At 44.5% G+C, this 24,726-nt stretch overlaps 1 protein-coding gene across 4 annotated transcripts in view; it reads left to right on the plus strand.

Moving 5' to 3' along the window:
- PRICKLE1 (prickle planar cell polarity protein 1) overlaps positions 1 to 24,726 on the plus strand; it is a 115,603-nt gene that overhangs the window by 85,356 nt on the left and 5,521 nt on the right. For 3 of the 4 annotated variants that reach the window (XM_081249867.1, XM_081249864.1, XM_081249865.1), the window contains 5 exons: positions 19,402 to 19,587; positions 21,293 to 21,406; positions 22,070 to 22,207; positions 22,998 to 23,201; positions 24,518 to 24,704. In XM_081249867.1, coding sequence (XP_081105993.1) covers positions 19,453 to 19,587; positions 21,293 to 21,406; positions 22,070 to 22,207; positions 22,998 to 23,201; positions 24,518 to 24,704 — 778 coding nt within the window. In that variant the 5' untranslated portion in view covers positions 19,402 to 19,452. The remainder of the gene's footprint in view (positions 1 to 19,401; positions 19,588 to 21,292; positions 21,407 to 22,069; positions 22,208 to 22,997; positions 23,202 to 24,517; positions 24,705 to 24,726) is intronic. The other variant, XM_081249866.1, reaches the window with a different exon arrangement.

Genomic DNA, 24,726 nt, shown 5'->3' on the forward strand with positions numbered 1-24,726 from the left:
AAGGAACCAATCCCATTCACCACTGCAACAAAAAGAATAAAATACCTTGGAGTAAATCTACCTAAGGAGGTAAAAGACCTGTTACTCAGCAAACTATGAAACACTGATGAGGGCTTCCCTGGTGGCGCAGTGGTAGAGAGTCCACCTGCCGATGCAGGGGACACGGGTTTGTGCCCCGGTCCAGGAGGATCCCACATGCCATGGAGCGGCTGGGCCCATGAGCCATGGCAATTGGGCCTGCGCGTCCGGAGCCTGTGCTCCACAACGGGAGAGGCCACAACAGTGAGAGGCCCGCGTACCGCAAAAAAAAACAAAAAACAAAAAACAAAAAAACACTGATGAAAGAAATCAAAGATGACACAAACAGTTGGAGAGATATACCATGTGCTTGGATTGGAAGAATAAATATTGTGTAAATGACTGTTATACCCAAAGCAATCTACAGATTCAATGCAATCCCTGTCAAATTACCAATGGCATTTTTTACAGAACTAGAACAAAAAATCTTAAAATTGTATGGGGACACAAAAGGCCCCAAGTAGCCAAAGCAATCTTGAGGGAAAAAAATGGAGCTGGAGGAATCAGACTCCCTAACATCAGACTATACTGCAAAGCTACAGTAATGAAGACAATATGGTACTGGCACAGAAACAGAAATATAAATCAATGGAACAGGATAGAAAGCCCAGAGATAAACCCACTCACCTACAGTCAATTAATCTATGACAAAGGAGGCAAGGGTATACAATGGAGAAAAAATAGTCTCTTCAATACGTGGTGCTGGGCAAAGTGTATAGCTACATGTAAAAGAATGTAATTAGAACACTCCCTAACACCATACACAAAAATAAACTCAAAATGGATTAAAGACCTATATGTAAGACCAGACACTATAAAACTCTTAGAGGAAAACGTAGGAAGAACATTCTTGATCTTTTTTGATCCACCTCCTAGAGTAATGGGAATAAAAACAAAAATAAATAAATGGGACCTAATGAAACTTAAAAGCTTTTGCACAGCAAAGGAAACTATAAACAAGACAAAAACAAGACAACCCTCAGAATGGGTGAAAATATTTGCAAACGAGTCAACAGGCAAAGGATTAATCTCCAAAATATATAAACAGCTCATGCAGCTCAATATTGAAAAAGCAAACAACCCAAGCAAAAAAATGGGCAGAAGACCTAAATAGACCTTTCTCCAAAGAAGACATACAGTTAGCCAAAAGGCACATGAAAAGCTGCGAAACATCACTAGTTATTAGAGAAATGCAAATCAAAATTGCTGCTGTATGACCTCACACCAGTTAGAATTGGCATCATCAAAAAGTCTACAAACAAGAAATGCTGGAGAGGGTGTGGAGAAAAGGGAACCCTCTTGCACTGTTGGGAATGTTAATTGATACAGCCACTATGGAGAACAGTATGGAGTTTCCTTAGAAAACTAAAAATAGAATTACCATATGACCCAGCAGTCCCACTACTGGGCATATACCCAGAGAAAACCATAATTCAAAAAGACACATACACCCCAGTGTTCATCGCAGCACTATTTACAATAGCCAGGACATGGAAGCAACCTAAATGCCCATTGACAGACAAATGGATAAAGAAGAAGTGGTACACATATACAATGGATTATTACTCAGCCATAAAAAGGAATGAAATTGGGTCATTTGTAGGGACCTGGATGGATCTAGAGACTGTCATACAGAGTGAAGTAAGTCTGAAGAGAAAAACATATCGCATATTAACGCATATATATGGAACCGAGAAAAATGGTACAGCTGAACCTGTTTGTAGGACAGAAATAGAGACACAGATGTAGAGAACAATCGTATGGACACAAAGAAGGGAAAGCAGGGGCTGGGGGGAGGTGGTGGTGGTGGGATGAATGGGGAGGTTGGGATTGACATGTATACACTGATGGGTATAAAATGGATGACTAATAAGAACCTGCTGTTTAAAAAACAATAAAATAAATTTTAAAAAAAGACAGTTACGTATCTAGATCTATGTGAGTCAATCCAACAGAACAATTTGAATTCTAACTCCTGGCCCTGGCACAATCTAATTAAAGCTTGTAAACCAGTCCCCACTACAAAGTCACCTTGTTTAAATTCCCAGTTGCAGAAAGGGACTTGGGATCTTAGATAAGATAAAGAAATGTTATGGAAAGCTTGGCTGACCTTTTTCATTTGGCAAGAGGCTGCTTGAAATAATTCTTTGCTGACACCTCTGTAAGAAAGCTTTTTTTTTTTTTTTTTTGTAAGCCACAGACTTAAAAAAATTTTTTTTAATTTTTAGTTTTGGCTGCGTTGGGTCTTCATTGCTGCGTGCGGGCTTTCTCTGGTTGCAGCGAGCGGGGGCTACTCTCGTTGCGGTACGCGGGCTTCTCATTGCGGTGGCTTCTCTTGTGGAGCACCAGCTCTAGGCACGCGGGCTTCAGTAGTTGTGACTCGCGGGCTCACTAGTTGTGGCTTGCGGGCTCTAGAGTGCAGGCACAGTAGTTGTAGCACACAGGCATAGTTGCTCTAAGGCATGTGGGATCTTCCCAGACCAGGGCTCAAACCTGTGTCCTCTGCATTGGCAGGCGGATTCTTAACCACTGCGCCACCAAGGGAGTCCCTGTAGAACACCTTGATTAGTTATTGTACACGGTAACTGTTAAAAGCTGGCCTGCCTTGATTGGCCCAGATTTTTCATTGTGGAGAATCAACCATCTTAGGTAGTGGAGAGTTTAAATAACATAAGAAAATACACAGGTGAGTGAAATAGCTTTGATCATGTAGTTCATGAAGTAAAGCAGCAAATATTCTATAACTTTAAAGTTTAAGACAAAGCAATATTTATTATGTAGATGTTTTGTACAAAACACTAACTGCTAGGTGTAGACCCCACATAACACAGTAAGTTTCCACTTCCGCTTCATCTCCGCAGCTGCGTTGGTTGGGTAGTTCTTCTGCGTAGATTATCTTTCAACCTGAAAGTTATGGGCCTGTTTCCTTCATAGTGATGGACCCTGAGCTCTTTAACACTGAAGGATGCCAATGCTATATTTTAAGGGTGGATTCCAACAGGAAGATAAAGTTTGAGCTTAGAAATGTAAATACTTCAGGTTACCTTGAGTTTGTCTCCCATGGGCAGTGAAATATATCCGCAGTTTTAAGCTGGAGCTTATATCAGGACTAAAGCGTTGGTTGTCTTTCCAGTAAACTAAGGGAACACTGTCTCCTTCAAAATGTCAGCCCCCATCTGCCACCCCTCAGTCCTCACCATACACACTGGGCCACCACAGTCCAGTCTGTCTGCCCTCAGAAATCACACCCTCAGAAATCACGCCCTCAGCTGCACTGTCTTGTGTTTTCTGCCCTTGACTCCTGGAGCGGCTTCTAGGCTCTTCCCATCTGGTTTCCCTGCACTGTTCTCTCTGCCCTCTTTCTAACAAGGGCAAAGATAAAGTCATGTCACTCTTTTTTAAGCTTCTGTGGCTCCCTGTAGCCCCTGGAATAGCTGAGCGGTCCCGGCAGTCCTGGCACACGCAGCCATTTAGAGCCTGGTGCTGCTTTCTCCCCTGTGCTCCTGTCCTCCCATCACTTCACTGTGGGTTTACTAAGGGCTGCTCACGGTTTTGTCCCTCAAGCTTTGACTGGCTCAACCTGGGCCCTGGTTCCTACACCCAACTCCACTCATTACCCTGACTAACTATTCAAATCCTTACAGGCCCAGCTCAGATGTCACCTCACCTTCCTGGCTTCTCACCTTCTAACCAGAATTGATTGATCAACATTTCCTCTTGTTCCTGTATTAGAATTTTAACCACACCTCAACTGTAGTATAATCACAACATATCATGGTTTGTTATGTATTTTGGAAAATTAGACCAGTTGTTTATTTTCCCCTCTCATCTTGTGTACTTCTCTATGCCTCTATTTTATCAAGATATAAATAGAATATGAAATTTAAATACAAAGTCCTTAAGTTAAGGGGAGGGTCTAGGTCCAATAGTGCTGCTCTTCAACAAATATCTTTTGATTCAACCAAAGAATCTGTCGGTGAATCAATGGATGGGTTCATGAGGCATAAGCTGGGGCAGCTCCTGTTCCAATATGTCTGGCTCCATGGAAATGTGGGAGTGGTGACCCGCCCTTCCCAAAGTATTATAAATAATGCAGCCGAGGTTTCACCCTTGAAGTTTGTGACTGAGCGGAAGATAGCACAGTGAGGAATTACGTATTCATACTTCTTCCTATATCAACTAATAACCTAAGAAAGTCACTTTCTGCTTCTGAGCTTTTCTTCCTTATATTAATATTGTAGAATATTTTCTTTAATGTTTCTTAAACCATTTACAAAATTCTTGTATGATCATTATAAAAAGAAAAAGTTTATAAATAACGTGAAGATACATATAAAAGTACATTTATTTTACAAATATACGGTTGATGCTTGAACAACACAGGTTTGAAACTGCACAGGTCTACTTACACTTGAATGTTTTTCAGTAGTAAATAGCGCACTGCACAGTACTGCACTGCCTGTGGTTGGTTGAGTCTTTGGATGCAGAGGAACTGAGGACAGGGAATTATACATGGATTAATCCCCACGTTGTTCAAGGGTCAACTGTAAACTCAAAAGTGATAGTTTCCCATCATCTGCCGTTCCCTAGAAATCATATTAATGGTTTGGTATTTATATTCCTCTAACTAGTTTGCTATGCACACACTAGCCCATATATTATTAGTTACAACAATGAGATCATACTATATATTGGGATTTGCATCTTAATATTGTCTTGGATCTCTTTTCATGTATAGATCTCTCAATATTTATTGGAAGATTTATTCTTTATTTCTCAACATTTTGGCAGTTTTTCAGCAATGAAATCTTAAGTATGTTTGTATTAAACCACAGGTCTACAGGAGTAGAGAAAGTTGAAGAACTTAAGGAAATGTGCTTGAATGCTGGTTTAATTATCTGTCCACAGAAAGAAACATTTACTGGGGTGGGGAAGGGCTATTTCAGAGCAGTTGAAAGTGGGGAGTGGGATGGGCAAAGACGGTTGCCATTTTCTGCTAGAAGTCATAACCCTGAGCGAGAGTCAAATGAAAGGACCTGACCCCATATTCTCCCACCCAGCCTGGGCTGTAGACTAAAGACACCTGCCTGGTATTAGTGTCACAACCAGCTATCAAATTTTAAGAGACTCAAAAAATATTAGAACTGGCGGAGCCTCTGGGAACATCTAGTCTGAGATGAAGGAGCCTGAGGTCCTCGTTGGAAGAGTAGGTTTGGGGAGGTAGTTGTGGGAGGGGTTTGGGAAGAAACCAACCCAGAGCTTCAAGGGAGCAGTTTTACGTTCATCAGTTTCTATATTAAGATTCCTATTTTAGGGGCTTCCCTGGTGACACAGTGGTTGAGAATCCGCCTGGCAATGCAGGGGACACGAGTTCGAGCCCTGGTCCAGGAAGATCCCACATGCCACAGAGCAACTAAGCCCGTGTGCCACAAGTACTGAGCCTGTGAGTCACAACTACTGAAGCCCATGCGCCTAGAGCCCGTGCTCTGCAACAAGAGAAGCCACCGCAGTGAGAAGCCTGCGCACTGCAGCGAAGAGTAGCCCCCGCTTGCCACAACTAGAGAAAGCCCACGCGCAGTAACGAAGACCCAACACAGCCAAAAATGAATAAATATATTTATTTTTTAAAAAAGATTCCTATTTTAGTTGAAAAATTGGTTGTGTTCCCTCCTCAGAAGTTCTACCCACTGACCTAGCCCAAACACTAGCATTTTTAGAAATGAAAAAAACTAATACCTTAGAGAAGTGATTTATCCCAATGTCACAGAGCCTAGTAATTGACAGAGAATACACTTTTAAGTCTCCCAACTCCAAACCCAGTGCATCTGGGCACTTTGCAGGGAGGATTTTCCTCACTCACAGAGGTAGGAGTTGGGGGAGGGGACGGATGGCTGGGAGGACTGGAGTAGTAAATCTGAAGAGGGATTGGGTGTAGAAAATGTTAAAGAACCACTGCTCTCTAATCACATTGCTTTAAATGTAATCAAAGGGGGAAAGAAAGTAATTTGAGACCTAGAGAAACTGCAACCTATTATAAAACACCATCCAGCCTGTTAACTCTCGGAAGAGCTGATATCTTCCTCTGGGCCCTTTCCTGGGGCTGCTACGGACTCAGCTAATGCTAGAATTTGCACATGTTCAGTGACCCAGCAGGATATACTGCCCCATCGGAGATATGACACAAATGTTTAAAATTAACAAGAAAGTAAAACATTTTACGTAAACTTTTAGTGGTAACAAATTTGGTGACAAACATGAAGAATTGCGATTAAGATTGTTTTTCTGGATCTCGGTTTCTTTTTCTGGACAAGATGTAGGGTCCTACAGGTTGTTGTCAACTCTAACATTGCCTGATTCTGTGATTTTTTTTTGTTTGTTTTTGGCCACACCGAACGGCATGTGGGATCCGAGTTCCCTGACAAGGGATGGAACCCGTGCCCCCTGCATGGGAAGCATGGAGTCTTAACCACTGGACCGCCAGGGAAGTCCTCTGTGATTCATTTTTTAAGCTATTTTATTTTCATTAGAAATTGCGTCCTACAGGTGTTGTGATTCTTTTAGTTACCTATCGCTATACAGTCAGAACTACCCAACTGCTGTGCTGAAAACTAAAGCTGTCACCCTACTTAACATTACTTATGCAGATTGCCCCTTCAATTTAGTGAGTGAAATATCATTTGATGAATTTTAGAGCCCTTGATTTCTCTTTTCTATTCAGAAACTTAGACATCCAATCATTTAAATAGACTCTTCCTAGATGACTGGCTTTTAGCTACAAATCCTTCCAAATGGCCGAGACCAAGAGCAACTCTTACTCTTAAAGCTAGAAAGCAGGTCTGTTTTACAAATGAAAAAACAGAAGAAAAGAGCAGAAAAGACCTCAAGGTCACTATATACAAATCATAGGAGAACCAAGGAATAGAACCCAGGTGTGCTTTATATTTTGTATGTTTATCTCTTTCTTCCAGACCCAATAAAGCTAGCTGACTGGCATTTGACAACCAAAATGCTCCCTCCTTTATTTCTCTGCCCTTGGCATTTTTCTGTCTTTCTCTTAGTCTCCTCCATTAGGACACTGGAGTTCAGTCTGGCTTTTAGGTTAGAAACATTCCTTGTTCAGGTATGGTATGGCTGTGAGGGCCTGAGAGGAATGTCCAAAAATCATTCATTCATTTAACTCATGTTTACTGAACTTGTCTGCTAAGTGCCAGGCATGAATCTCAGTGCTGAGAATATAGGAACGAATCCCCGAAGTCCCTACCTTCTAGGGGAGGAGAAAGCAAACATGAACAAATAGACGTATAATGTCAAGCAAAGTGCTGTGAAGACAACAGCACAAATAAAAGGGGGTGTGTGATATTTGGGGCGGGTAGTTAGAAAAGGCCTCTCTGAGTGAGAGCAGGGCAGAGACCAGGATCGCAAGAGGGAACCGAATCCTGTGAATTTCTGGGCTTCCTTTCTCAACCTCCTCGCAAGTGTGATCCGCAAGCAGTGAATATTCCTCCTGGCTGAAACAAAAGGGTGCTGGTTGGGGGTCTTGCTCCCCATCCTGAATAAGTTCGCCCTTGACAAAAACAGTGCCTTTCAGACCAGACGAAGCTCTGCTGCATTCAGATTGAACTTTAGTAGGAAGCTTTTAACTGCCTCCAAACTGCTTCATCACTGAAAACACTTACAATAGGCAATAAAGCTGACAGTACTGGTTGAAAATGTAACAAACAGTATTTACAAGCAACTGCATGAGAGGAAGCATACTTACAATGGCTGACATTTAATACTCGAAAGTGTTGCTATGGCTTGTAGTTGGGAGGGTTCTGGGGCCTTGGCTAATGTGTAGTTCTGCATTAAAAGCTTTCAAAAAGGATCCATCCACCAGGCGTGAAGCATTGGCGTGCTGATACTCCCTTTATTATAATGATACGATAGTTCAGGGTTGGATTTAAATCAGTAATGGACTGTACACTGTCAGTTGATGACTTCCCCGAGAAAGCCCAAAGGGAATGAAATAGGAAAAAGGAAATCTGGCCTAGGTATTCATGGTTAATTTCACACCTCCAAAGAGGAAAGTGGTCACCTGTGAAGTCCACCACCACCCTCTCACAAATCCCCACACGACCTGAAGGCTAGAGGAGTTCTATAGGAGAACTGTCTGGGAACTGTCTTCAAAACTGGGGTCTAGATTTGCCAACAGAGAGTCTATTTAAAATACAAATCCTGTTGTCTAAATCAGTGTTTCCAAGCTAGTCTACCAGCCGAGTCGCAACCTTTTTTTTTTTTTCTTGTCTCTGCCACTTTAAAAAAGTAAGTTAAAAAAAAAAGCAGCTTCTCAGCTGCCTTGCTTTGCAGCGGAGATAACAGAAATTGGCCGCAGAATTATTTACTTGACTGCTCTATTTATGGCAACTTATTTGTGTATTTTTAAGTCAGTTACAATGGGCTATTGTTCAGTTGTATACTGTAGAAACATATATGTTGCAAATCACTCCCAAGGAATCCTGATGGTTTAAGGATTTTTAAAAAATATATAGCCTGAAAAAGAGGTAGGATACCCAAGGAACTGGTGACCATTTTAAGTTGTTTTTATTTATGTGCATTTTATAAACTGATAGAACTCTTAAATATTGCATGTTTTTCTCTCCCTTCCTTTGGCATTTTTTCACCTTGTGATAAGGAGGCTACTGTAGAAATTAAAATTTGTAGTTCCGAAGACTGAGTCCTCTGCTGTGGGTTATTAATCTATAGTTTCTTTCTGGGCTTGCTTTGAGGTCCTGTTTTTGCTTCTCTTTGTTCTTTCTGTAGACAACTAATGTCAAGCTTCGCTTTCTCTTAGTGTACCTATAAGTAGCTCAGAAACAAGATTAGCCTTGAGTATGAGCATAGTTCTTGTGTTTGAATAATGATATTCACTTAACCTATTTATAAAAACTCTTATTCATGTACTTGACTGAGTGCATCCCGCGACCTGGTACCTTTTCTTTTGCTGTTATTTACTGATAAAAATAAATCTCCTGCGCTAAGCAGTAGGAATCTCTCCGAAATGCGAGGAAAGTCCTAAGAGGAGAATTCATATGTTAATGATCCCTTCCAAGTGAGAACTTGGTTAAACGTGCCATTTGCTGACATCATTGTCATGGGCAGAGTGGAGATGATTTCTTTAAGAGGTGGCCTTGCATATGCTCCCAGCGTTTTGTGGCCCGCGCGTGCACCTGCGGGAGGGGGAAGTTTACATAAGTCTCCTGGGGTATTTGCATGTCAGCTGCTCCACTCACTAGGGCTCCCGGGAACGGAGCGGGCGGACCGAGGTAGGTGCTCGAGCTACGAGGCTGGCCAAGTGGGGGGGTAACTTTTCGAGGAGTAGCGTGTGCGCGGGACCTCGTGGAGACCTGCCAGGGGCACGGTTTGCAGTGACAGTTCCTGGAAAGCGGGTGGCAGCGAGATCAGGCCGGGCAAGCGCCTCCTGCGGACGGGAGCCGGGTGCGGAGCAGGGCGTGGATCACAAGCCGGGCTCCCGGCCCGCAGCGCTGCGAGGAGGGCAGGACCGGCAGGAAGCGAAATGGTTACTTTTCTTTAATGCAGGCTCTGGTTACTTCTGAAGATCGCCGGCCCAGGGCCGGCTCCCGGGGCTAGAGGGGAGACGGGTTTTTTCTTTCCGCGGTGAAGGATCTTGGAGAGGCGCGGGGCTGGGGCGTGGGGGACGCTGTGGCCTGGGGTAGGCGACTCAAACACGTGGGAAGCAGAGTCGGCGACGCCGTCAGGGACAGAGGGTGTCTGGGGAACTGGGGGACCTCTTGCCGGTTCCCCCACGGCAGGTTAGCTGGCGGCCGCGGGTGAGGATCTCCGCGTTGCACCGAAAAGGGGCTCGCGGAGGACCGGCCGGCAGTGAGCGCGTCACGGCGGGCGGTGGCGACCCCTCACCCGCCGGGTGGGGCCAGCATTGCGCCGCGACGGGGCCCCCGCGCTCGCTGCCCCCGCCCCTCAGTCCCCGCCCTGCTGGGGTCTCCTCCGGAAATGGGTGGGCGCGGGTGACCCGCAGAGCACCCAGCCCTGTTTTCCTCCGGGAGCCACCCGCGCCTGGCCGCCAGCTTCGGCCGGTCGCAGAGCGGGGGGCGGCGAGTGCGCGCCGAGGGCTCCGCGGAGGGGCTGCAGGCCGCGTTCGGTCGCGCGGCCGCAGGTGGGGAGCCGCCGTCTGGGTCCCGGGACTCGATAGCAGCCGGGCGGCAGCGGCTGAACGCTGAGACTGCGGGGAGGGCTTCGCGTCCGAAGCTGGGGATAGACGCGGGGATCCGCGGCCACTCCGTGCCGGCGTCCAGCCGCGGGGCAAGTGCGGTCCCTTGGAGATGACGCTGCGCCGACGGCGGCGCGGGGCCCTCTCTGGAGGTGGCGAGGGCGTCGGGAGGCTGCCCTCGCGGGCCTCGCGCCGGCGCCGAGGAGGGCTTCTCTCCCCGCCGCTGGGTCTGGAGCTCGGCTTCTGGGTGCGGGAGGCCGCGGAGGCGGAGGAGCCGGGGGCCGAGTGGGACCCGCGGCCCGGGCGCCCCCTAGCGGCCCGAGTAGCCAGCGCGGCGCGGAGGGTGGGTTTGCGGGGCGCGGGGCGCGGGGGCGCGGGCTCCCGCTCCGAGCGTCTTCCCGAGGCGGGCGCGGAGGGCCCGGCGGAGCCCGGCGGCCCATCACCCGCGGCCCATCTCTCATTAGCCCGCAGGGTTTTCCCTAAGGACGGTGGCATCCTTTCCTCCGACTCCCCTCCCGCGGCCTTTTTTAAAAGCCCGGGTTTTCACATTAATCTGTGTCAGCTAAGTCAGGCTATGTGTGGAATTTGTTTTTACAACTCGAGTCTCGTGACTTCTCAAACACTTTCTTGAAGTGTTTTCTCTGGAAACTTGTTTCAAATGAGAGCTGTAACTTTCACAAAGAGGAGTGTTGTTCGAGAGCCAACAGGTGACGGGGTGAAACCCGAGTCTGTGTGTACATTGGAGTCAAGTCTGGCTGCCGTTTCCTTGGGCCGCCGTTGAAAATGGAAATTCAAAAAATCAATAGGAGACTTGAACACGATTTTGAGAAAATATCTGCGTTCCCCCATTATGGAAAATAGTGAATTCATTAGAACAGTGCCTCGCGTGGCCCGTCTTACACCGTAGCCACCGTTTCGGATTTTATCTTTACAGACCGGTTTACCCCCAAAGCGCCGCTCTAGCAAGGGACCATGCTTTGTCATGATGTTTCCTCCTTTTGTTTAAGCAGGCTGTCTTTCTGTCGTGGAATGTATTTGTGCATGAAATAAGAATGCTTTGAAACCCTGCAGAGTTCCACATTTCCTCTTGGAAAAATGGATAGCTTCTTGGCAATGGTATGGTGCCTGACGGGCCATTCAGCTGTCGGAAAATGTACAAGTTGGATGGAGGTTTACCTGGAAAATACAGAAAAGGCCAAAGGGCACATGGCCTAATGCCACTAATTGCTGGTATGAAGTCCTTTTAGTCAAGGAATGTTTCCATAAGCAATATCTTCGGATACCTTCATTCTGTTTTTATTTTACAGTTATCATAATTCATTTCAGTATAAGTTAAATTGGGTTGCCCTCTGTTGGCCATGACTTTTTTATTGTCTTTAGCAGACAGTAGGCTTGAGTGCTGTTTGTGTGAAAACTTTAAAGAGATTACAGTTTGGTGTCATTTACTAGGGAATTCAAATCTTGATTGTAATAGTTTTAAGACCTATGGCTTTTGCAGGTCTCTGACTTTTTTAAAGTTTTAAGCTAAGGACGTCATAAAACTAGGAGATATATATATATATATATATATATATATATATACACACACACACACACACACACACATACATGCATACATACGTACATACATTGTGTGTGTGTGTGTGTGTGTGTTGAAAAGGATGGAAGTGTTAGGAGGTTCTGTACTACCAAATTAGTCTGTAGTTAAATTTCACTCACCTGCATATTTAGCCCGGCTGAGTTAGAGGAGCTCTTGAATGGGTGTGTGTGATCTGCATCTTCTATGTACAAAGGCCTTGTTAACAAGCAGTTTAACAAAGAAGTTGTTAAGCAGCTTGTGGCCCACAGGATGGCACTTAGCAGCAGGGGACGCTTAGGGAATGTTAGCCCAAGTGACTTCACAAATCAGTATCTGTTCTGGTTTGTGGTGATCAAAGGACTTCTAACTTCCCTGGGCGTGTTCACACAAGAAATACTTTTTTCTAGGGATCCTATAATGCTATGGTAGTCTTCTCATAGGAACTAGAGTGGAATTTCATTGGGAAAAGTATTTGTAATTAGGGGTACGACCTTAGGCTTCATTATTCAATGGCAGGCGCTGAAAATTATTGTTTTCTATTTGCATGATTTTAATTTGATTTGGTAACTTGGTCCAAGAAAACGATGAATAATAGGAACCATACCAGAACTGATGTACAGTTATAACCTCAATCTGAATCTGATTGAACTCATTCTCCGCAATGCTCTCAAATCCTAACTCCCCTTCTGACTTGCCTATATAGTATTTCCATATTGGTGCATCATCTTTCAGCCACCTAGGACTCAGAACTCTGTTTGACCCAGTTTTCCCCTTTCTTATCGGCTCCTTTTACTTTCTCTCCCCAAGCCACCATGTTTAGGCTCTCTTGATGACAGTGGGCTAATAGGCCCCTCCCAGTTTCCTTTTCTTTTTTAATTTTAAGACCAGGAGTGGCACCCTCCTACTCATATGCATCTTGTCCTTTCTCATTAGGGTTAAGCTCAAAGTCTTCTGCTTGAGATGTGTAATTCTTGAAAATGTTACTCAGTGCATAGATGACCATGGTCATCTATTGTTGCTTCTTTGGAATAACGTGTCTTCCAGCAAAATGTCAACTCTTTACTGCCTCTGGACCTTCATATACTGTGTTGACCTGTTAAGCTTTTTAGGGAAAATAGTAAAGGCTCATTTATGTATATGTCAAGATCAATCAAAATAATAATCCTTAACTATCCTGGATGCAGCATACAGCCCAGTAGAAAATAAATGATCTCCAAATGGCCAAAATAGCATAGCAAAATAATAAGGCAGTTTTTTAGTTTGAATAACACCTTCACATACTGTATGTTATCTTCCTTAACCAGTGACTACTGTGCTTATGGGAGGAATGCTTAAGCCCTTGTCCACAGCATAATTATTCTGTATACTTTTGGACAACTTTTCAAACTGTATTTGCCTAATTTATAGAATACTGAAAGCAACAAATTAAAGGCACGTGTCTGAAGTCATGCAATTCTGGACATCACATCAGCGTTGTGAGATAGCCCTCAACTCCTCCTAACTGGATGGCTGACTTAGAACTCCATTTGCTTGAATCCTGAAGCCAGTGTTCTTTATATTGTTCATTTTCTACTCAAAATGAAAAGAAATGATCTGCCAAAGGCTAAATCACATATAACTTAAACACATACCGCCATTAAAGAAAACAAGGAAATTCCAAATGGAATTTGGAAACATTCTTATGACAGTTGGTACTTTTTTTTGTTTTCTAAGTTCTAGCTTTTAATGGAATAAATGTCAGTTTCCTTGATTTTTGATGTTTCCCAGAATGACTCAATAATGGTCTTTAAATATAAGGATGCATGAATGAGTGAAGTAAATGAATCTGGAAAGTAAATCTCACAAGGAACCCCTCCTTAAGTGAATGAATTTGGGGAACAAGTGCCATCTCACAGCCAGTCATGTACTGGGTGCTCCCAATTTTTGCTTTGCCAAAGACACCTGGAAAGACCCTGCCATACTCCGCAGACATGGGGTGTGTGTGTATATGTCTGTGTCAGAGATTTTATGTAGGGACTGGTTAGAAGCTCACTCTGAGGGCCAGTAGTGGCCAATAGTTTTATCAAAACTGTTTGCCCTTCAGGAGGCTAGAGTGTCCCGAACTCACAAAGAAGATGAAATTCCCCCGTCAACATTCTGTCTTTGTTACTAAAGTGTTCTTATTCCGAATGTCACTGGTCAGCTTCAAGATGTGTGTAATCAGTGGAAGTAACAGTGGTGATTGGTACATGTCAGTGGTAACTTTAATTCATTATATTCATATAATTATTTTCTTCTTTAAAACTTTCACATCCTTAGGCCATCTTTGGAAGGAAAATAGTTGCTGTTTTAAAGAACCAGGTCCCACAATGTTTGGTGACTTGTCAAAGGTCTGAGGACTTCAGGGCTGAGCTTACCGAATGCCCGGGGCAACAGGTTGCCTTCCCTCAGCACTGCTCCTGTCCCTTGCATCACGTGTTCTCTTGACAAGTATATGATGATTGAGAAGTCATACATCTGCGGGCTGTTTGTCTCTGAGTCTTTTTAAATGGTGAGAAGTAGCTATTTAACTATCTTGAAGGAAGAAGGGAAAGAAAGGACAAAGGGGGGAAATGGAACTCTTCAACTTTGTTGCATGGCTTTTGGGGAGCAACCCTGAATCCTCGTGTTTCTGGGAAAAATATATCATCTCTCCTTACCCAACCTCAGGCCTCTTTGACAGTGGTTTTAGCTTTAAAGATGTTGCTTCCCATACAAATTTCCTTCATGGTCAGACTCAAACCGTTTTACTTCTTTTCCCTGCCTTATCAGACTTATTTACATCCAGAATCATAAAGACATTGGAGCGGTGGGGTCCCTACTGGTTCATTTCCTTAACAAACCTAGCACAGAACACTTGTGATTGAGTTCATTCAGTTTATGGCAGCATTTCAAGACCAGGACAATAAACCTGCCTCAGAATAAGCACGGAATACTGGCGGCCTGAGCTATTTTGGCTTTTTTTATTCTATTTATCTCCAACATCTAACACGGTACCTTGCACATAGTTGTTTTTTTTTGTTTGTTTTTTTTGGTTTTTTTGCGGTACGCTGGCCTCTCACTGCTGTGGCCTCTCCCGCTGCGGAGCACAGGCTCCGGACGCGCAGGCTCAGCAGCCATGGCTCACGGGCCCAGCCGCTCTGCGGCACGTGGGATCTTCCCGGACCGGGGCACGAACCCGTGTCCCCTGCATTGGCAGGCGGACTCTCAACCACTGCGCCACCAGGGAAGCCCGCACATAGTTTTATTTGTTTTTAAATAAACTTTTTTTTTAAGAGAACATGTTTAATTTAATTGGGGTTAGGTAAGAGAATGTGAAAAATACTTCCAGATGGTTCCCACAAAAGTGTGTGGGTGTGTTGGTGAGGCTGAGGAGGACGAGGTGGGGGTGACAAAGCAAAGGAAAGAAGATGCAAACAGCTGGTGAGTCTGGGTGAAAGGCTGTCTAGGAGTTCCTTACTCTTCTTACAACTTCTCTGAAGTTTGAAATTACATCAAAATAAAAATGTACAAAAGTAGTTAATAACATACAAAATGACTAAAGGACGAGTCACAGGACGGGGCCACTCTTGTCCACGTTAAGTGTGGTTCTGCTGAAAAGAAATCTCGAAGAGCTGTTTCCCTCCATATCAAAGCCCGCAGCAGAATAATCCTGTTTCAGTTATCATTCAGCTTACTTGCAAACCTGATTTGTGGGTCCTGTTTCACAGGGTCAACCTTAAGAGACAGCACCTGGAAAGAGAATGAATGGAATTTTCCTGTTAGATCTAATTCAGCCGTGGTTTCATGTTTGGCCTAAAAGGTAGTATTTTGGCAAAGCAAACACAACCACGTGTGGATGGCATTCGGAAGACCCTTCATCATCACCCAGAGAGCATAAGTAATGGCCAGGCTTCCCTCTTTCTCTTGTGCCGCAAAGCAAATACCATGTAGTAATGTAAATGTCTACATAAGGTATATTTGTGAGATCACATTTTTGTCTGTTATTTTATACATTCTTACATGTGCAAGAACCATGCTGCTTCCATATGTTGAAGTCTGAGATGGCGATATACTTAACAGTATGCTTTCTGGGCCTGCTGACAAGACGGGTACTTTTTAAAAGAAAAATCCAACTTCAGGTTGTTATGCTATCAGGTAGAGAAAAAATACCTAGTGGTAATGCAGCATGTGTACCACCGCCTGGCACGTGGAGGTCACGCGAAGTAACTTATTATTTTTTAATCTTTCTTTCTTTCTTTCTTTGGTTGTGCTGGGTCTTAGTGGTGGCGTGCGAACTGTTAGTTGCGGCTTGCATGTGGGATCTAGTTCCCGGATCAGGGATCGAACCTGGGCCCCCTGCATTGGGAGCGCAGAGCCTTGTCCACTGGACCACCACAGAAGGCTATATATATATATATTTTTTTTTTTTTTTTTTTGCGGTATGCGGGCCTCTCACTGTTGTGGCCTCTCCTGTTGCAGAGCACAGGCTCCGGACGCACAGGCTTAGTGGCCATGGCTCACGGGCCCAGCCGCTCCGCAGCATGTGGGATCTTCCCGGACCGGGGCATGAACCCGTGTCCCCTGCATCGGCAGGCGGACTCTCAACCACTGCGCCACCAGAGAAGCCCTATATATATATATTTTTTAATGTTTATTTTTTGGCCAGCTCTTAGAACTTGTTAGTAAATATCATGTTTTGTCATTTTAAGTAATTATCCTCTGATATAAAGGAAAATGAGAGGCTTTCTCCAAATTAAGAATGCTGAAGCAACAGCTCATGAGGCCATTGGACTTTTATAATTCTTTTTGACTGTATGTCCTCCTTAAAATGCCCCCTCTGGGTGAAGTGGACTGGCCCCCCCGTCCAGCTGTGTCATCGTGCATGTTTGCAGTGCAGCAGCGTGACTACTTCACCAGAGTAAAGGTTCCACCCAGGAGGCGGTGCAGGGCTGCAGGGGTTTAAGGTCACCCATGAGCCTGGTTCTAAGGCCACTGCCCTTGCACAGCTGACCCGTGGAGGATCGCTCTGAGGCTCGGTTTCCTTCTCGGTTTTAAGCAAGATACGCCCGCGTGGGTTGCCTGACGTGGTGATCAGATGTCACAGCACTGATCACGCCAGGCTAGGCACAGAGGTGAGAGGTAGCTGTCAGAGTGTCAACAAAGGACACTGAAAGCTGCGCCTGTGTTACTCATGTTCCTTCAGTTCATCACGAAGTTCGTCGCTTCGCCGATGAGTGGTGAGTGACAGTTCAGTTTGAACCGAGGCTGGGATGGCTGTGGGAGCTGCAGGCTGGAGACGCAGCCGGCATGTCCAGGTGATCGGGAGGACAGGACCATGGCACTGAGTGCTAAGTGATTTCCCTTGATGACAGTAGTCATTTTCTGTGCAGTTTCCACAGAAGGCTAACCAAGCAATATAGCTGTCAAAGCAATTCAGCTCTTTGGTCATCTGCATCTTTGTTCTAGCCTGGAAAATTTGCAGTTTGTCTTAATCTGTGGTGTTTTCTCTTGTTTTAAAATATAGTGACATTTAAGGTTTAGGTTCTAGTTAATACTTATGATCTTAGTAAGTCTGTGCAGAGCAGGTACCTTCACATTTCCCTCCTCTGCCAGATTTGGCAAAGGGTAGATGTGCGTATTTCATGATTCAGGTTCATTTGCATTGAAGGCACCCATTCTCCTGGTGCGGGTATTTGAGCTACGGATTAAATTCTTAACCTCTAGCTCTCTTCCTTCCATATGGGGGGAGTGGGTTTTTTTTTTTTTCAAAACAAAAGGGAAAGACTAGATCCAAGAAATGTTCTGACTTTCATTAACACGTCCTTTTTTTACTGAGGAGTACAAGGAATGTGCCAGTGTTTAGAAAGCCTTTCCTCAGACGTGAATGAAGTGCACCGGTGTGAACTTATGTCTTGTGTAAAAGGTCAGTCCCTCCCAGTGGTGGGGCAGGAAATGAGGTCATCTTTACTTTTTGTTTGGGGTGAATGAAAGTTACATTTATTAGTTGGAATAATATCTACTGTTGGGCATTGCTCCTCCTAATAAAGATTGTAGTCGTTGGATGTTTGGCCTCACATTTGTGAACTGTTACAAGTTTAATTTTTTAGTGTCCTTTGATTCATCAGAGAAAAATCGTCAGTTTTCATACTCACAGGCTTTTAATAGGTACCGTGTTCTAACAATAAGTATCTAGTGTTGCACTGTGAGAGTCACTGACAAATGACTGAGTGTCAGACTGACAATGTTTACGTTCCACTGTCTTTAATACTTGTTGCAGCAAATGAGAGAATTTTTTAAGGCAGAAGAATCTTTGGAAGTCTGATGTGTCAGACACACAGTGTGACTAGACTCTGGTTTTTAGTTGTGTGACCTTAGGCAAGTCACTTAACTTCCCTAAGCCCTGTTTGCTTTAAAATTGGGTTGGGCTAATTATCTGTAAATTTCTTTCTTTTTTTTTTTTTTTTTGGTGGAGGGAAAGGGGCAGGTATAAAAAGCTGCATCTGATCCTGAAAGTCTTGTATCTTTTTTTTTCTTCTTAGTGCCTGGGGACAGGGGATGATTTTTTCAGAATCGGAAGAAACTTAGAAGGAACATACGAGGTGATAACAAAGTTCCTGGGCTGTAGGTCAGGGACTGTTGTCTTGACATCTTTATAGGCCTTCATCTGAGGAGACTTTCAGAGGCGGACTTACCCTGGTGGCGCAGTGGTTAAGAATCTGTGCCCCGCAGCAGGCTGAGAGCATGCAGTACAGTAGGTACTGCAGAGCTTTTCAGTGGAAGCCTTCTAGGAACACCGCTAAACATGAGTTGTCACCACGCTGGATTTTATTTTAACCTGGTGCTTGGATTCAATTACTGTCTTATGAAGGAACTCATTAATGAACGTCTGGCTGACTTTAGCCCATGGATAGTAAAGGCTTGCGGATTTAATGTGCTGTGAAAGGATTTAACTGTGCTATTTCTACTCCGTGAGTAAACGAAGTTCAGTGCCTCTCAAACTTTATTGGAAACCTGAAACCTAAGCAGTGTGGCCCAGCCGACCCAATCTGTGCAGGCAGCCGTGCTCCGCTGGGAAGATGGATGAGGAAATGCAGGGAACCAAGTGGGGTGACTGGAGCCATCTTTTCACGGCACACAGTAGTGGGCAAGGGGGGGTGCGCAAACCCAGCTTCTTCCTACAACCCCTGAGGCTTCGCAGGATTTCATTTGTGGGCAGTCAGCAAAGCAGTTTTCTTGAGAACCTTTCTAATGAACAGTGTACAGAGAAGCACCTTTTAAAGGCATCTGGAAGTAAACTAGTTTGGGTGGCATTTTCTGAAATGCTGAGCTGGTAAAGGGCCTATTTCCAAATCATGCGGCCCTAGATTCTAAGTTCCGGGGCCTGGGGACGGTGACACTGGCGTCTTGGTCCCTTTCTCTGGGCCCCACCATGTGTACGCAGGCATTCAGTAAAAGCTCTTGGAGGGTGCGAGCAATGCCTTCGGGTTCATCTCTTCGGTTTGTCTTATATTGCCCACAGCAGCCACTGTCTGATGTCCTGTGACTGAGAAGCTGGCTGTTTGACTTTGTTATGATGCCTTTGGAGATGGAGCCCAAAATGAGCAAACTTGCCTTCGGGTGCCAGCGGAGCTCCACGTCAGATGACGACTCGGGCTGTGCGCTGGAGGAGTACGCCTGGGTCCCCCCAGGCCTCAGACCCGAGCAGGTAGGAACCGAGTCCTCTGTTTTTCTATTTTTCAATGTGATTTAAGGTCTTCAAGGGTTTTTTATTTTTAAATGATCAACTATCACTGTCACAGTGACATGCTGTGTCCTTGGGCCTCACTCTTTGGATGGTTTTAAATTTTTGCTTTTAAGGTCACACTTAGTTTCTCCATGGAAGTTTTCAATCCCTTTTGTACTCTTGGATCCAGAAGCCCTATAAGGATGCTATTTTTGCCCTACTGAGTGAAGACCAGAGTACTGCCTATGCATTTGTCATGTGGATTTCTGACTTGGGTATCCCTTTGGAGAGAGCGGGAGGAGTTTAACTTTTTAAAAAACTTCAGTAACAACAAAAAGTAATCAAAGGAAAGAGGAAAGTTTCCAAGTCAGTTCTCAGCAGTGCCTTTGCTTTGGAAGAGAGGAGATACAGAGCTGTGAGAGACCATCTGAAGTGTTATTGCGTAGGATTTGACCTTTGTAACCTTGCACATGAAAGATTCTGTCACCACATGGTGTAAATTGGAAAAAAAATTAAAGAGCTCATTTTGTGCTTTGTTGTATTGTTATTTTAAGGAAGATGAGAACATTCTGTGTACCTATTTTTATCTTCCTAATATCCTTATAATGATGAACTTATTAAAAATTGCTGGTGTTCGACATAAGGGCCAAGATAGTTTGAAATTAAAAGAGCCAACTAGGCGTATGATTGCTTCTGAGTTATGGTTGTGTTTCCCATTTTGATGGGAGCTTCTTTGAGCAGAGGGGTTTCCGATTCATCCGGGGTCTAGCACAGTACCTGGCACACAGGTAGCTAGTATTCAGTAAGTGTTTACAACCGTACAAGCTCCTGCAGCTGATACAATGGAAGAGGGTGGCGAGCTGGTCCTCCAGGTAGGAAAGCAATGTTTTGATAAACTGCTTATTAAGAGAGAACCCTTCTTGCAGCTTAGGGTGAGTAGGTTTTGTGATACACTAAGATATTGAAGCAGACAGGCCCCAAATTCCCTAATCTCCTATTTTTTTCCCTTCAATCATTTTCATGTTTCCTCAGCACTGCAGTATCCTTCGCAGTACTCATTAAGGATTTCCTTTAGATACAACAGAAAGAAAAAAAAAATCTCAAACAAAAACTGAGTTCTCCTTTCAAAGTGAACTAAGTACAGGTTAATATAGCTCCCTTCCAGTTTCCTTAGGGAAACTGACTCCAGATATTTAGAAAATAGCACCCATGCAAGCAAAGAAAGCTGAAGCTTGAGAGAACCTGATAAGGGAGAGTTTACAGAGCTTAACAAAACAGCTTTTGTCTTTGCAACGTGTAAAATTCAGAGAGCAAATCCAATGTGTTGTGTAGTGGCTGGATTGTGGACCGTGTCACACAGCCTTGCGTGGTCATTTCCAGTATTCATTTAGGACTCTCTCGGCTGACCCTAGCATTAAATGTGCATGTCTCATGGTCCATAATTTATGATGCCCCTAATTGTCACTATGAATTGCATTCCTGAAGAGCAATTTAGCAGCTGGATGCTACTAGCTATCTGAGGGTTTGCAGTTCTGCTCAGTTGGTTCAGCTGCTCTTCTCATTAGCTACGAGTAGCCAAATCCTGTCAGAGGCCAGAGCCAGTACCTAAAGGGCAGGGTAACTTGAAGATGGAATGAGCTGAAGTGTTCGCTTCCTGTGTGCTGATGTCCTCTTCTCTCTCTCTCAGATCCAGCTCTATTTTGCTTGCTTACCAGAGGAAAAGGTTCCTTATGTTAACAGCCCTGGAGAGAAACACCGAATTAAACAGCTTTTGTACCAGTTGCCACCACATGATAATGAGGTAAAATAACAGGAAGAAGGCTAATTAGGAAAAAAAAAAAAATCCACCCTGAGCATCGTGGTGCCTCCCATAAACCCCAGCTCCTCCCTGGCTAGGGCCCTTTTGCCCTTCTTCAGTTAAAATTGGGCCGGAGAATACAGCTTTCCATTCTTTAAGAGAGAAAAGGGTGTCAGTGCAATAAACTTAACACAAGTTGGTTTTTACAGTGTTTGCAGCCACCCACCAGTTATCAGGAGCCTACAAATTCCTGCCATCTCCTTACCCCTTCACCCAGAGTCAGTGCTTTATGGTGGCTCAGGCCTGCAGTGGACTTGAGGGCCTGTAGAATGTAGAACGAAGGTGGCAATTAGCAAGTTTAAACCTTTTGTAGAAAGGTTCATGTCTTATTTTTTTTAGTGTCTCTGCTGGTAAGAGTTTAAATTAAACTTTTCATCTTTAAAAAAAAAAAAGGTCTATTCCTTCAAATTGCATTTCCCTTTTGCTAGAAAGGCTGCAAGATTTGGTGTCATTTTAAACGTATCGGGGCATTTTTAAACTGGCGATTCACGGGGGCAGGCCAGCTCAACTTGCTGTTTTATTTCCTGAAACTTGATTCTGGAAATAAAGAATTGGTGACGGAGGCTGTTTGCTTCAGAGTGGTGCTTCTGTTTCTTTTCTGTGAAGGTGCGGTATTGCCAGACTTTGAGTGAAGAGGAGAAAAAAGAGTTGCAAGTGTTCAGTGCTCAGCGGAAGAAAGAAGCACTCGGAAGAGGGACGATTAAACTTCTGTCCAGAGCAGTGATGCACGCTGTGTGCGAGCAGGTAGCCCGTTCTAGGATGAGTAGTGATGTGCGTGGATCAGCTCGGGGGGTAGGGGGCAGCGCCAGCACAGGCGTGGGCCCTAAAAGCCTCCAAAAACTGAGAGAACGAAAGGCAGCGTAGCTTCTTACTATGTGGGGATTCGTGTTGGTAACTGGCTACACTGCTGTGTATTATGGGGGAGGCATGTAAACATCGGGAGAAATCTGGCCTTTTGTGGGGTCTTGGCTTGGAGCGCGGTGCTGGGGTGCACCTAGTGTTCAAGAACGCAGGGACGTAATGAAGACATTCGGGGCCTCCTTACTGGCTGTCCTCAGAGTAGGAGTATATCCAACAGGAGGACGCCTCCAGAAAACCACTGCGCATGTTCCGAGGAGCAGTCCAGTGTGCTAGTAAATCTGAGGCATGTTCATTCCAGTGGAGAATCACGAACAATCCAACATTAAAGAGCAGGCGGGGGCGCTTCCCTGGTGGCGCAGTGGTTGAGAGTCCGCCTGCCGATGCAGGGGACACGGGTTCATGCCCCAGTCCGGGAAGATCCCACATGCCGCGGAGCGGCTGGGCCCGTGAGCCATGGCCGCTGAGCCTGTGCGTCCGGAGCCTGTGCTCCGCAACGGGAGAGGCCACAACAGTGAGAGGCCCGCGTACCGGGAAAAAAAAAAAAAAAAAAAAGCAGGAGGGGACAAAAATTAAAGTTTTGCTGACAAATTTGGGATTTAGCGTAAAGTGGAAAAGGCTAAGAATCCAGTCATTAAAAAGGGGTCATTTAAGATCTAAATCCTTTTGTTTTTAGTGTGGGTTGAAAATAAATGGAGGTGAAATTGCAGTGTTTGCCTCTCGAGCGGGCCCTGGAGTATGCTGGCACCCATCCTGTTTTGTCTGCTGCACGTGCAACGAGCTGCTGGTCGACCTCATCTATTTTTATCAGGATGGAAAAATTCACTGTGGCCGGCACCATGCTGAGCTGCTCAAACCCCGGTGTTCAGCATGTGACGAGGTAAAAAAGTTCATCCCTTAACACTGGAAAAAAATAAGCTGCTAGTAAGCCAATATTCCACTGTTCACACCTAAGCAAAATACAAATCTCTCCTGCTTGCGCTCTGTGTGTACATTTTTAGGATAACCCTTCACGTTGGTACAATGGAATAATATGCAGCTAATAAAGAGAAAGTAGCAGGTGTCTTTGTGTATTGATAAGTAGCATGTCCTTGATGGACTGTGAGAAAAAAGCAAGTTGCAAGAAGAGTATGCAGCAATTGATCTTACTTTTGTTAAAGGGGGGCAGAACAAGATTGTATACCTATTTGCAAACACTCAGAAATGGTATGTAAAGACATACACTAAGTTAACCGTGGTGAGCACGTTAGCTCGGGAGGGCTGGTGGTGTGAAGTTTTTTTCCTTAAGCTCTTCATTTTTAAGTAATTTTAGATTTATAGAAGAGTTGCAAAGATACAGAGAGTCCCTGTGTACCCTTCTCCCAGCTTCCCCTATTGTTAAAATGTCTCACATTACCATGGTATATGCATCAAAACTAAGAAGTTAACACTGGTGTAATACCATTAACTAAACCATAGATTTTATTTAGATTTCCTCAGTTTTTCTACTGATGTCCCTTTTTTATTCCAAGACCCCATCCAGGGAACCTCACTGCATTTATTCACCCCATCCAGGGAACCTCATTGCATTTATTCATTATTATCTCCCTAGTCTACTTCAATCAGTGACAGTAAACTTTCCGTTTTTACTTTTATATGTTTAAGTTTTTTCAGTGATGTGCTATTTGAAAATTTTTTGAAACCAAAAATGTAAAAAAATTAAAAGTCCTTAATCTGGAGACGGCACCGTCAAACGAAGTGTTATCTACACAAGTGGTGTTCACATAATCCAGCATTCAGAGAGCGCTAACTATGTTGACTCCACAGCCACTTTAATGAGTTTTCTTTATTAAAAGGTGCACAAACCACTAAATTATTTCAATGTTAATGTATTCTTTGCCAGGTTATGCCAACAAAGTGTGATTGCGGAGCAAAAATAGGACCAAGTGAATTATATCCGATGTAGAATTCTGTTTTGTTTTTTAAAGCATAAGCATGCGCTTAGTTTCTCTTTTTCAACGTTTTCACTTTCTGTTCTTGTTTTATAGCTAAATCAAGTTAGTCAGTTAAGCTTGAGGCTGTAAGAAACAAAGTACACTGTCTAAGCGACTTTAAGATCCAGTGCCTGTCAGTTGCCCAGCAAACGTGCAGTTACTTGACCTTTAAAATCGTTCACAATGATTTTTTTTCATCCTATGGCCTCATATTCCTCTGAAGATAATTTTTGCCGATGAGTGCACAGAAGCAGAGGGTCGCCATTGGCACATGAAACACTTCTGCTGCCTTGAGTGCGAGACGGTCCTGGGGGGACAGAGGTACATCATGAAGGACGGCCGCCCGTTCTGCTGCGGCTGCTTCGAGTCCCTGTACGCCGAGTACTGTGAGACCTGCGGCGAGCATATTGGTGCGTCCATGGCCCAGCCTGT

The sequence above is a fragment of the Mesoplodon bidens genome (assembly GCF_964165515.1).
Source record: "Mesoplodon bidens genome assembly, chromosome: 11".
NCBI classification, from domain to species: Eukaryota; Metazoa; Chordata; class Mammalia; order Artiodactyla; family Ziphiidae; genus Mesoplodon; species Mesoplodon bidens.